General features: G+C 49.7%; 1 protein-coding gene across 1 annotated transcript in view; it reads left to right on the top strand.

The window, feature by feature from the left end:
* Window positions 1–12,521, top strand: part of SLIT1 (slit guidance ligand 1) — a 160,137-nt gene that overhangs the window by 130,198 nt on the left and 17,418 nt on the right. The window contains exons 25-28 of the mRNA XM_069460854.1: window positions 52–123; window positions 9,609–9,772; window positions 11,458–11,582; window positions 11,848–11,945. Coding sequence (XP_069316955.1) covers window positions 52–123; window positions 9,609–9,772; window positions 11,458–11,582; window positions 11,848–11,945 — 459 coding nt within the window. The remainder of the gene's footprint in view (window positions 1–51; window positions 124–9,608; window positions 9,773–11,457; window positions 11,583–11,847; window positions 11,946–12,521) is intronic.

Below are 12,521 nucleotides of genomic sequence, written 5' to 3'. Positions count from 1 at the left end.
TCTCCCCTCTCTATCCCTGGGTGAGGCGCCAGCAGCCTCTTCTCTCCTCAGGTCCCTCCATGGCAATGACATCTCCACCCTCCGAGAGGGCATCTTCGCAGACGTGACCTCCCTGTCTCACCTGTGAGTAACTCCCGCCCAATTCTCTGGGCCTCCTTCGGTTTAAACAGGGCTCGGTTTCCGAGGAAGTTGCCTCCTCCTGAGGTTGGCGTTTTGCTTCTGTCCCACAATTAAGCTTGTGAGCCTCCCAGGTGTCCCCTCCTGGACTCACACATTCAGTGGTTCGTCAGCCACGCACAGAGCAGGAAGACAGTGCCTCACAAGCAGTGAGAAAGGTTGCAATGACCACGTATGGATCGCTAAGCCCTTCACCTGCATCAGCTAACGTAATCCTCACGGTGATCCTACAGTACGGCTGCCGCGATTCTCATTTTACACATGAGGAAGTAGGTGCAGAAAAAGCGTGATGCTTGCCCACGGTTGCACAGCTGGTCGGTGGAGTTTTTGACTCTCCCACCAGCACTGTGCCTCTCAGCTCGCACGGCGGTGGGGGGACAAGCTCCGGAAACGCACGGCCTCCCAGAGGTGGTATCACTGGATGTAGGATTGCTTCCAAAGCCATTTAGTTGGCAGTGCTGTGAGGATTCTTTAAAAGCAGTGGGCTTGACTTCTCAAAAAGCTAAACATAGAATTACCATATCCCCAGCGATTCCACTCCTTGGTGTATACCCAAAAGAATGCAAGGCAGGGACTCCAAAACCTGTACACCAGTGTTCATTGTAGCATCATTCACAGCAGCCCAAAGTGTAAACAACCTATGTCCATCAACAGATGGAGGTATAAACAAAATGTAGTATAAGTACATACACAATGGGATATTAGCCATGAAAACTAATGAAGTTCTGGTGCCTGCTACGTGTGTGAGCCTTGAAAACATACTAAGTGAAATAAGCCAGACACGAAAGGACAAAAAGTGGAATGGTGGGTTGCTAGGGGCTGCGGGGTGGGAGCGAGTGTTTGATGAGTACAGAGATTCTGTTTGGGGTGACGAAAACATTTTGGAATTAGGTAGTGATGATGGTTACACAACACTGTGGATTTAATCAATGTCACTGAATCGTACACTTAAAATGGTGACAATGGCAAATTTTATGTCTCTGTTGTACCATGTAAAAATGAGGGAATAAGGAAGCGCTGGGCTGTGGCAGGGCCCAGGTCGGGCGGGGTGCACAGCAGACACGTCCTCTCCCGGAATCTCTCGGCTTACTGGCCGGGGAGGCGCAGGGGACGAGGACTGCGGCTGGAACCCTGGATGACTGACTCCTTTTGCTCTCTGCCCCACTTGGATCTCCAGAGCCTGAGTGGGCATCCCCAGATCAGAGGGCCTTTGGGGGCCTCCAGCATCTCTTCTTGAAGTTCGTTCATTCAACAATCTCACTAGATTTTGTCAGTTCTAAGACTCACCTTTTCCACATTTTAATCTCTAAGATCAGAGTGTATCTCACAATGACATATATATTTATTAATAACATGGTAATGTTTCTCCGCCCCTCCCAAAGCGTGTCCAAGCAGTGGTGCATCTAACAATCTCAGACTTGAGGAAGTGAAATAGTAACGGGTGCCACTCTTTGAGGATCTGCCTGAGTCAAATATCTTACTACGCACTTTATCTACAATGTCTTGCTTACTCCGAGACCAAAGTGGGAAGTAGGTTTTGTGTTATGGGCCAGCTCCATGGATTGGCAGGAATTGCCTTGAGCACTGCCCTAAAGATTCCAGGGCCCAGCAGGACTCAGTGGAAAGAGTGCATCGATGGATTAGCAATGTCTGCCATGGAAGTGGGAGGGGTGAGGGGCTCTGTCCTAGGGGGTGGGATTTATTATTTCCATTTTACAGTCCCAGGTTCTGGAAAGTTATGCAGCTTCCTTAGGTCATAAAGCTAGGAAATGACAGGAACAGGATTTGCATTTAGGTGTGTCTGATTCCAAAGCTCTTTATTTTTTTTCCCTCTATTGCCTCAATAAATATGTCCTGGGTAACCAGAGTGAGTCACCTGCTGAAGAATTGACTAACACACGGTTTCTGCCCTCTGTGACCACTTGGGACATTATAAAGAGAATTCAAAGGGAGCAGTGACTGATTCTGGGGAAGTCTGAGGAGCTTCACAGCAGAGGTGTCATGTATGCTGCCACTGAAGAGAGGCTGGGAGTCTGTAATTTGGAGAATGTGAGGAAGGGCATTCCAGGAACAGGGAACAGAATGTGCAAAGGCATGGAGGCAAAAAAGTAAACGGCATATTCAGGGATGTTGTGTTGTCCAGCATAGGATAATAGGTGTTTGGTTGGGGAAGGAATGTGGGTTGGGGAGATGAGTCTGGAAAGAGAAAAGAGACATTGGAATTCTGTTGTGAAGAGCTGTTTATGCCAAGCTAAGGAGTTTAGACTTTATCTTACAGATAAAAGGGAACTGTGGAAGAATTAAGTTGTAGAAAACTTCCAGAAAGCCAGTGGTGACAATAGAGGGTGGGAGGGTGGAAGGAGGCAGGAGTGAGCCTGGTTGGAGAGGGTGGCTCTGGACAAAGGCCAGGCAGGGAAAGTGTCGCTTGTTGTTCCTGCTGACTGTAATTCACAGGGACTTGTTTCCATCTGTGATGGGTAAGTTTTGGTTGTGGGCTCATTTTTTTTTTTTTTTTTACATTAATCTTTAGGAATTCTGAGGATCTGAATTAGAGATGCTATTCTCCAGAGAGCGTTTGTGTGTGTCTCTGCTGGGCACTGGGGACCACCACCGCCCTGGGACCACTTAGCCTCCTTTGCATAGCCCTGGGCTCTCCACCCAGCCAGGCAGGCCTTTCCCAGCATCTAGTCCGCCTTTCCTGCCTTTGGGTTCCCCCTTGGTGTATCTCCCGTGCTTGGGTTTAAAGGTATAGTTGGCTACTTTTCCTCCTTCCTCATGAGAATTGAATAACACGTGAGTACATCGTGCCTCCAGTTCAAAATCTAGAGGCTTTATCTTTCAAATGGAAAGTGAGGAAGCAACATATGTTTTGAAACAAGCAAACTAAAGCTGCAGAAACAATTTTTGAGCCAACACCTATCCATAAATCTAGACTTTCTTTAGGAGAACCTGACATCAGGCCAGAAGCCAGATCCAATTTATAAGAAATGAACCAACCAATGAAGATCAGTTTAGCAGCGGTTATAAAACGTGGCATCGGCATTACTGATGAGATGTGTTGGTTGACTGCATCTAAGCTCAATTCGTCTATAAAACAGCATCTGTGTGAAAGAAATCTTCCATTGTTGTGAAGCAACCTTGGGGATAAACTCTGCCTTTTGTACCCGGGGTTTACAATGGAGACAGGCAGTAGCCTGGACGACGTACATGTGCTTGCATTCAGGTGTGCACACACGCGCACATGCGGTATTGATGGGCCACACGTGCACGTGCACACACACGTGTATTGTCTCCTCGGGGGTCAAGGGCTGCAGCAGTTGCAGAAAGATTTCCTGAGCACTTACAAGCAGTTGAGGAATGGTAAGAGGATGACATCGACTCCCTGCATTCACCCTGGGCTTTACAAAAGCCATATGCAATTTGAAGGGAGGCCTTCCTTACGGCTCCATAACACATCAGGATTGGCCAAGAGTTAGCATCTGGGGTTCTGGCTCCCGAAGGTGCTTCTGTTCCTAAGAAGCCCTCTGCTCCCAGTGCAGCTCTGGCTGGGCCTCTCTGTCCACTGGCAGTGTGGACGAGGGGTGGATGGGGTGAGGGTGTGGCGGGGGGGGGCCCACATTTAAACCCCTTGAACTCTAGGGATCAGGACTTGGGGCTGTCCAGGTCCTTGTTTTGCCATCAACTTGCAGTGGGATCTCAGCCAATTCATTCTTCTCTTTAGGCCTCTCCTCTCACCTACACTGAGGTTATTTGTAAGGTCTCCTCTGGCTTGAACGTGCTGTAATGATTGTGAGCACTCTTCACTGCCCTGGGCTTCAACACCCTGCATATCTCTCTGCTGCTGTTTACTGTTGTGTTTACTTTGCAGTTAGCTCACCTTTCATCTGTCTGTCTAGCCTTCCATCAGCAAATATCTACTGCGTGCCAGATCTGTGCTAAAGTTCCCCCTGCTATTCTGCATTGCTATAATCTGGCATTTTGTTGCCTTCAACCTGCTGTAGGTAAGAAAAGTAAATATGGAATGACTAAGTAAATTATGGCATACCCATATGACAGAATAGCAAGTAGTTAGTGATAATTATAACACTGTAAAAAATTTTTTTTTTTTTTTTTTTTTGAGACAGAGTCTCACTCTTGCCTGGGCTAGAGTGCCGTGGTGTCAGCCTAGCTCACAGCAACCTCAGACTCCTGGGCTCAAGCGATCCTCCTGCCTCAGCTTCCTGAGTTGCTGGGACTACAGGCATGCGCCACCATGCCCAGCTAATTTTTTCTTTTCTTTTCTTTTTTTTTTTTTTAGATTTTCTTTCATTTTTTAATCTCTTTTATTTTTTTTATTTCAGCATATTATGGGGATACAAAAGTTAAGGTTATGTATATTGCCCTTGCCCCCGTCCCCCCCCAAATCAGAGCTTCAAGCGTGTCCATCCCCTAGACGGTGCACATTGCACTCATTATGTATGTATACACCCATCCCCTCCCCTCCTCCGACATCTGCCCGACACTCGATCAATCTTATTCCTAAATGTACTCTTAGGTGATGATCAGTGAAACCAATTTGATGGTGAGTACACGTGGTGCTTATTTTTCCATTCTTGGGACACTTCACTTAGTAGAATGGGTTCCAGCTCTATCCAGGAAAATACAAGAGGTGCTATATCACCGTTGTTTCTTATAGCTGAGTAGTACTCCATGGTATACATATACCACATTTTATTAATCCACTCATGTATTGATGGGCACTTGGGTTGTTTCCACATCTTTGCTATTGTGAATTGTGCTGCTATAAACATTCGCGTGCAGATGTCTTTTTTATAGAATGTCTTTTGTTCTTTTGGGTAGATGCCCAACAATGGGATTGCTGGATCAAATGGTAGGTCTACTTGTATCTGTTTAAGGTATCTCCATATTGCTTTCCACAGAGGTTGCACTAGTTTGCAGTCCCACCGGCAGTGTATGAGTGTTTCTGTCTCTCTGCATCCACGCCAACATTTATTGTTATGGGACTTTTTGATAAAGGCCATTCTCACTGGAGTTAAGTGATATCTCATTGTGGTTTTGATTTGCATTTCCCTGATGATTAGAGATATTGAGCATTTTTTCATATGTTTCTTGGCCATTTTTTTCTATTTTTGGTAGATACGGGGTCTCACTCTTGCTCAGGTTGGTCTCAAACTCCTGACCTCAAGCGATCCTCCCGCCTCGGCCTCGCCGAGTGCTAGGATTATAGGCATGAGCCATCACACCTGGCCGACACTGTAATTTATTATTTGATGAAAACCCAAAATAAAGAGGACTGTTCACTCTGATTTCAATGATGGACAAATATGTACACAAGAACTGGAAGGGAATACACTAATAATAAATTAGTTACATTTATGAGATGATAGATGATTCTTTTCTTTTTGAATTTCCTTTGCACAGAGGTTTTGTGCCTTTCTCAAGCTTTGAGACAGGCATTCATTCACTCGGCAAACATTACTGATGCCCGATAGCCTCTGATGTGGCCGGGGACTCAGTAGTTCCTGCCCTCAAGGGACCCCTGCTCCTGCCCCTAGGTCCAGTAGGAGACAGAAATGCAGTGAGTAGGTTGCCAGGAGTGCGACGGGCACAGGAGATATCGCTCGGGTGAAGGAGATTTTAAGGTTCTAGCGTATGTTAACCTCTATAGTTGGCCACTCTGTGGGACAGCCAGGGGAAAGCTATTTCAGTCCAGGTTACCTAAATAGAAGCTGGGCAGGGCCTTGGCATGCACAGACCAAATAGCTACTGTTTCAGCTATTTCCAGATTATATCAACGATCAACAACACGGGGTTATTTATACTTTTGCTGAGTTGTGTACCTGAGCCCACAGTCCTCCCGGAGTGACGTGCAGCCTGGCTGCTGTCCCCCCATCCCTACCATGCATCGGGGGCCTGCGGCTCTCCACGCCCCACTGAGTTCATAGGAGTTTTCATTGGGAACACGGTCCCCGGCTGACTGTGAACTACAAGTCCTACTGAGGAGAGGGCACGGCGGTCCTTAGCCACAAAAGTCAAGCCTTTGGATAAATTAAACCTTGTAATGTTGAATTCACGTGTGGCCAGAGTCTGCCCGATACAGAAACAAGGAAAATCAAGTGTGGGTCAAGCCAGAATTTCTATTTTTAAATAGTTTTATGTGTCACTTTGGTCCCATAGTTTTTATTAAGAGTCAGGAAGGGACACTTAGATTTGAAGTACAACTTTGCTGCTGTTTATGGGGGACACGTGCATGAATCTGGGGATCCGTGAAGACCCTAAGACGTGTGAAGACCCTTCGCATTCACAGGGCCTCAGATTTAGTCTTTCTGGCATATTCTCTGAGTGAGGTACTTCCAACTCGTGGCTCATTACGGACCACACTCCTTGTAGTGCACTATAAAAAAATATGTTTAAGTAAAGTCTGTATTTATCTTTTGAAATGTACTTTTTATTAGTATAAAAATACCAATCTGGTGAATGCACACATTTTAAATATACTGCACTTTTTGCATTCCTGTTATTTTAAAAAGTCTTTGTTTTTTAACACACTGGAGCTTCCAAGAATCAGAGCGTCTAACCTTTCTTTACGTCTGAGAGGCCCTGTGCTGTTCAGCGGAAAGAGGAAGGTGTCTCGCTTGTCCCATTAGCCAGGATGGATGCTGTCAGCAAATAAGAATAGAAAAAAATTAAACACATGTCAAGGTTGAACCTGCTTTCTTTTCTGAGCTGCGTATTCCCTCGGCACCCATTTTAGGTTATACGAGCTTGTGTTTCTTCTCCCTCTAGATTGCGGGCTCTTTATCGAATCATAAAGGGAGCCCCAGAGATGTTAAGTGAACTGCTCAAGGTCGCCCGGGCCGGGGGCAGCTGCGTGGGGCCGCAGACCAAGTCTTGCTCAGCCCGTCTTATAACATCGCCCATCGTCAGCTGCGCTATTTTGGGAAATTCCCGTTCGGAGCTGTGCTGCTGTTATCAGACTGTGCACATCTCGGGGGGAACCACTTCCTCTGTATTGCCCAGAAACAGGTGGAGAACGGCAGTGCATCCATCGGTTGCTTAATAAATGTGCCCGTTCTCATTAACATGTACAACCTTATATGAATATTTTCAAAATAATGTTGCTGTTGATGAACTTCAGGCACAAGGCACCGATTTTCCTATTTGCTGAGTCAAAGAACTCTGGTCCTTTCTTTCCCCCAAATCTGTGTCTTGTCCCTCTCAAAGTCTCTCACTGTGGCTTAGTGGAAAGATTCTGAGCTTGCCCACCCAATTGGTAAGAAACGAAGTGATTAGCAGGATGCAGCGTCAGTGCCAAGGTGAGAGCCAGTGCGGCCTTACACTGCTGGCCAGAGTGAGCTGATACGACCTTTTGGGGGGCAGCTATTAACGTACTCCGTGCACTTTCTCTGCCCCCTGGATCCTACTTCTAGGCGTCTGTTCTAGAGAAATGCTCACACCTCGCAAAGAGGCACGTACAAGTGTTCACTGCCGTTGGAAACAACCAGAATGTGCAGCAACAGGGAAATTGCTCACAGAGCTCTGGGGTGTCCATCCTGTGGGACACTATGACGTGGTGTGACAAAATGAGGTGGATCCTGTAGGCCGACCTGCAGTCGTGCTGTTCGGTGTCAAGAAGCAAGATGCTCGGTAGATGATGTGCAGTGGATGTGATTTATGTAAATGTGAGAAAGATCTGGAAGGCTGCACACCTGAGCATGGTGACCATGTGACCATGTGTCTCTCTGCGGAGGGCGGGGACAGTGGGGTGTTGGGCTATTTTTATAATGTGGATGTGTCCTAGCGTATTTAGACGCCCCACTGATGAGCACTGGGCGTTTCCAGTCTTTCTGTCACAACCAACGCCATCGTGCCGATGTCATTACGTGCTTGTGCAGGTGCATCTGTGAGACGAGCTCCCGGAAACGGAATTGCTGGCTCAAAAGGCAACTGCTGTGGCAATTTGTTTTTTTTTTGTTGTTGTTGTTGATTATGTAACTTGAGTAAACCTTTATTAATGGATAAAAATAAGCTTTTATTTTCTCCTTCCCCACCCCCACTGGTTAGGTGCCCCTGAGTATTTTTAACAAATTGAAATTTATTCTGATGTACTTGTTGCTGTGGCATTTGTAGGATTCTTCTCCCACCCTCTACAAATGGCCTCACAGATTTTCCAAAAGAGAAAATATTTATAATGTACTTTGGTGAGTACATACTTATTGGATTTGTATCATGTCATTTCTTCCAAAGAAGAAATTTTAAAAAAAGGAATAGTTGAGTTTCAAATAGCCATACACATAAATTCATACAAGATAATTGGTTTTGGTAGAGTAATTTCTTTTTTTTTTTCCTAGTAATTCTTTTTTTTTTTATCATTAATAACAATTTAATTTTACAGAATCAAAGAGTCTAACAGTATATCTTGTTAGATACAGTATGTCCTCATAATGTATACATTATTTCTTGTACAATGATATGAAATAATATGGGAAATATTCATGATAAATTATTAAGTGAACAATGCAAGTTAAAAACAACAGTTTCATATTTTTTTTCCCCACCCCCCCTTTCCCGAGTCAGCACCTTCAAGTGTTTGCTGTGGCAATTTGATAGGTATCTCAAGATCCCTGTTCGTAGGAGTTCCACCATTTGCACCCCCATCAGGAACACAGGAACATGCCTTTAAAAAATTGGGGTAAAATTCACATAATATAAAATTAACCTTTTAAAAGTGTACAACTCAGTGGCCTTTAATCATTCACAGTGTTGCGTGGGGCGGAGACTCGCTTTATCTGCAATGTTTGAAAGTGGCTCACAACAAGAGTGCGTTGGTGTGTTGTTTAATTAAAAATGAAAAGGAAAGTGGAACAGTGTGGGCTTCAGCGGCAGACAGCTCTGCGTCAGGATCCAGCGTCTGCCCTTGGCTAGTTGCGTGACGCCAGGGACCTCAATTATTTCCCAGGGGGCTCAGTTCCCACATCTTTGAGATGGAGAAGAGAAAAACATGCACAGTGGGGCTACCAAGAACATTCGGTGCGTGAAGGCAGGAAAGGCAGCTGTCTCACTGCGGCAGTGCGTGTTGGCTGCTTTCTTCCCCATGTACGCTGGAGGCAATGCATTTGTAGGCTCTGGCTCCAACGGCACAGGTTCAAATCCCAGCTCCCTGTTTCTCTGTGTGATCTTAGGCAAGTTCCTCAAACTTTCTGGGTCTGGGTTTCTGCACGTGTAAAATGGGGGTAGTGTGTGGCGAGGACTAAGTAAGTTAAGGCACGTGCAGTGCTTAAAACAGCACTGGCGACACAGCAAATGCTCGTGGAAGGGGGGCTGTTAGGAGTTTTGCCAGCCCCTGGCACAGTGTCTGAGGACCCTAGGTGCCCCGTGGGGAAGGGCCCCATGAACCTGTAATGCCTGCTTCTCTCTACTCTCTGCCCCAGGGCCATTGGTGCCAACCCCCTGTACTGTGACTGCCACCTCCGCTGGCTGTCTGGCTGGGTGAAGACTGGCTACAAGGAACCAGGCATTGCCCGCTGCGCAGGGCCCCCGGACATGGAGGGCAAGCTGCTCCTCACCACTCCTGCCAAGAAGTTTGAATGCCAAGGTGAGCCCAGGAGCACGGCCTCCTGCTGCTGGGGGCTGCAGAACTCACCCCGCCCTGGCAGGGCCTTCCTGACACGCCTGTGTCCCTGTGGTGACCGCTGGGGGGTGAGGTGACAGGAGCAGGGCCCCTGCTGCTTGCTGGGATGGCTGCTTTCCAGTCCTGCTGTATCACGAACCAAAAAAGCCGGGGAGAAAAATCTCAGGCCGTCAGGGCTTCAAGCCCTCCCCGTGGTTATGTAAGGAAAACCAAAATAGCAGCAGCGTTTCTGAAGTGCCAAGCCTCTCAGCAGTGTGAGCACTCAGACCTCCCTGGGTAGGAATCGTGCTCAGCAATTAGCTTAAACCCTTCGCAGCCCCTGGGGGAACCAAGGACTCAGCTGCCACTCTCCTGACATTTGCAGAGCTGCAGAGCCCGCGTGTCACTGGAGGCTCAATCGGCTTTGCTCTGAGGCGCCTCACCTCAGGCGTCCGTAAATCCTTGTTCAGGGCTTGACTGACGGACTGGCAGCCCCATGGGGGCCTGCTGAGCGCAGACAGGTGGCCGAGTGGCCACCCTGGGCCTGGCTTTATGTGCAGGCGCACAGCTGGCAGAGGGCACCAGAAGCTGTGGGCCACGGGCCCTGCCCTCTGCAAGCTCAGAGGCCGCCGTCGGAAATGAAGCTGACAGCCGTAGGTTAATGAGGAGGCCCCGGGCCACCCTGCGTGCAGGACGCTGTCCCAGCCATAGCAGTTCAGAGGGCTTGGCTGTGGGGAGCCAATTCACGTGGAAACATTTGCTCCATGTTTATTTAATGGGATGGGGTTGGTGCTGGTGGGAAGAGGTTTTTTTTTTCTTTTTCACTTTCTATCGAGACATAACACACATACAGAAAAGCACACAGACATGAGAGACTGGCTCGCTGAATTTTCACAGACTGAACTCACCCAGGTAATCCGGAACCCCACCTGTGCCCCAGAAGCCCCTCGTGTGTCCTCAGCCTTTGCTGAGAAGTGTTTTTATTCCTGTTCACGCTCACGCCTCTTCAGCAGAAGTGACGTCCCACCACTGCTAGGAGCCCCGTGGGGCAGCCCAAGCTAACTGGCCTGCTCGTCCTACTTAGGCTTGTGAGGTTCTGCTGCCCTGGGAGGGGGCACCCCAGGTGGCCTGACTGCTGCTCCTCTGTCCACCTCTGCAACCAGTGCGTCCTGGGGGGCTGCAGAGGAGCCCGCCCTAGCTGGGGAGGTGACAGGAAAAGGTCCTCCCTGGTTCAGGCTTGGAGAGGAGCAATGCTGAGGCGAATGGACCCTGTCTTTCCCCTGGTGTGGCCAACTGAGCCCGGGTACGATGCTCGCTGTCATTGGCTCAGAAGGGCGTGAGGGGACAGAAGAGAGGTCAGCCAGCCACAGTCGTGGGGACTGTGTTGTCCTCACACTGGTGATGCAGCCCTGACCGCCATGTGTTGCGATGGCCGCCTTGCGGATGGGATTGGCTGGTTTAGCCTTCCCGCCCTGGGACGGGGCTGTCACAACCCTGCTATACAGGGGAGTGTCCGGAGGCTGGAAAGGTGGACTGTGCGGGGGAGGGGGGCCGGTTTGAGCATGATCCGGAGGAGGTGTAGGGCGGCAAAGTCTCCCTGGGGCTGGGCTGCTCAGGGCCAGGGGCTCCCAAGCTGCCTCCTCCTGCCCTGACACCCCCTCTTGCCGCAGGCCCCCCCACTCTGGCTGTCCAGGCCAAGTGTGATCCCTGCGTGTCCAGCCCATGCCAGAACCAGGGCACCTGCCACAATGACCCCCTCGAGGCGTACAGGTGTGCCTGCCCCAGTGGTTACAAGGTGAGTGGAGGCCCGAGGAGGAGGGCCCTTGTGCATGGTGTGGGGCTGGATGGGTCTGTCTTGTCCCCACGCTGGCCCCAGCGCCCAGAGCAGGCGCTTGAGTGAACCTGTAATCCGTGACCGAGCATATGAATGAATGAATGCATGAACTAGCGAATGCACATCACTCTGGGCAGCAGGGCTGGGCTGCCGAGGGCTGCCTGGCTGTTGGCTCACGCTAACTCCCTGGTCCCGCTGGGGTCCCCATGGCTGACTTTGCCCCCAGGGCCGGGACTGTGAGGTGTCCCTGGACAGCTGTTCCAGTGGCCCCTGTGGGAACGGCGGGACCTGCCATGCACAGGAGGGCGAGGATGCCGGCTTCACGTGAGTTGCCTGGAGGGGCAGTGCCCAAGCCCCGGTGTCTCCTCCCGCACTGGGGATGGCCCAGGCCTCCCCATGCTCTGGGGGTTGGGGTGGGCTCAGGGGAGCTGAGGCGCCCAGCACACAGGGTCCCAGGGGTGAACAGTGCTTGGCGCTGCCTCTGCTGCCTCCTGCCACTGCCAGGTGCCAGAGAACCTTTAGAAGGTGCTGGAATCCTAGGCCAGGGGCATGTGCCGTGCGGTGCCAAGGGGCAGACTGGGGGCATTTGAGAGTCCTGTGCAGCTCCGCTTCCCCCAAAGCCTCCGCCCCGTCCAGCAGCCTAGTCGCTCCCTCTGGGGTCCTCCCCATCTCATGAGCACGCTGGTCACTGTGGGGAGGGGACAGTCCCACTGTACGGTGACCTCATCTCCCAGGTCCTTCCAGTGCCGACTCCGCCCTCCAACTGCCCCCCAACCCCACTGACTCTTCCACCACGGCCCCGCGAGCCCCCACCCTCCCAGAGCTTTTCTGGGGAATACGTAGTATTTAGTGGCTGAAAATAAATTGCCAGCTCAACAAATTGGCTCTTCAGAAAATGAT

The sequence above is a fragment of the Eulemur rufifrons genome, chromosome 28 (assembly GCF_041146395.1).
Source record: "Eulemur rufifrons isolate Redbay chromosome 28, OSU_ERuf_1, whole genome shotgun sequence".
Classification (NCBI taxonomy): Eukaryota; Metazoa; Chordata; class Mammalia; order Primates; family Lemuridae; genus Eulemur; species Eulemur rufifrons.
The sequence above is the reverse complement of the archived record's forward strand: the minus strand, read 5'-3'. Positions and strand labels throughout refer to the sequence as shown.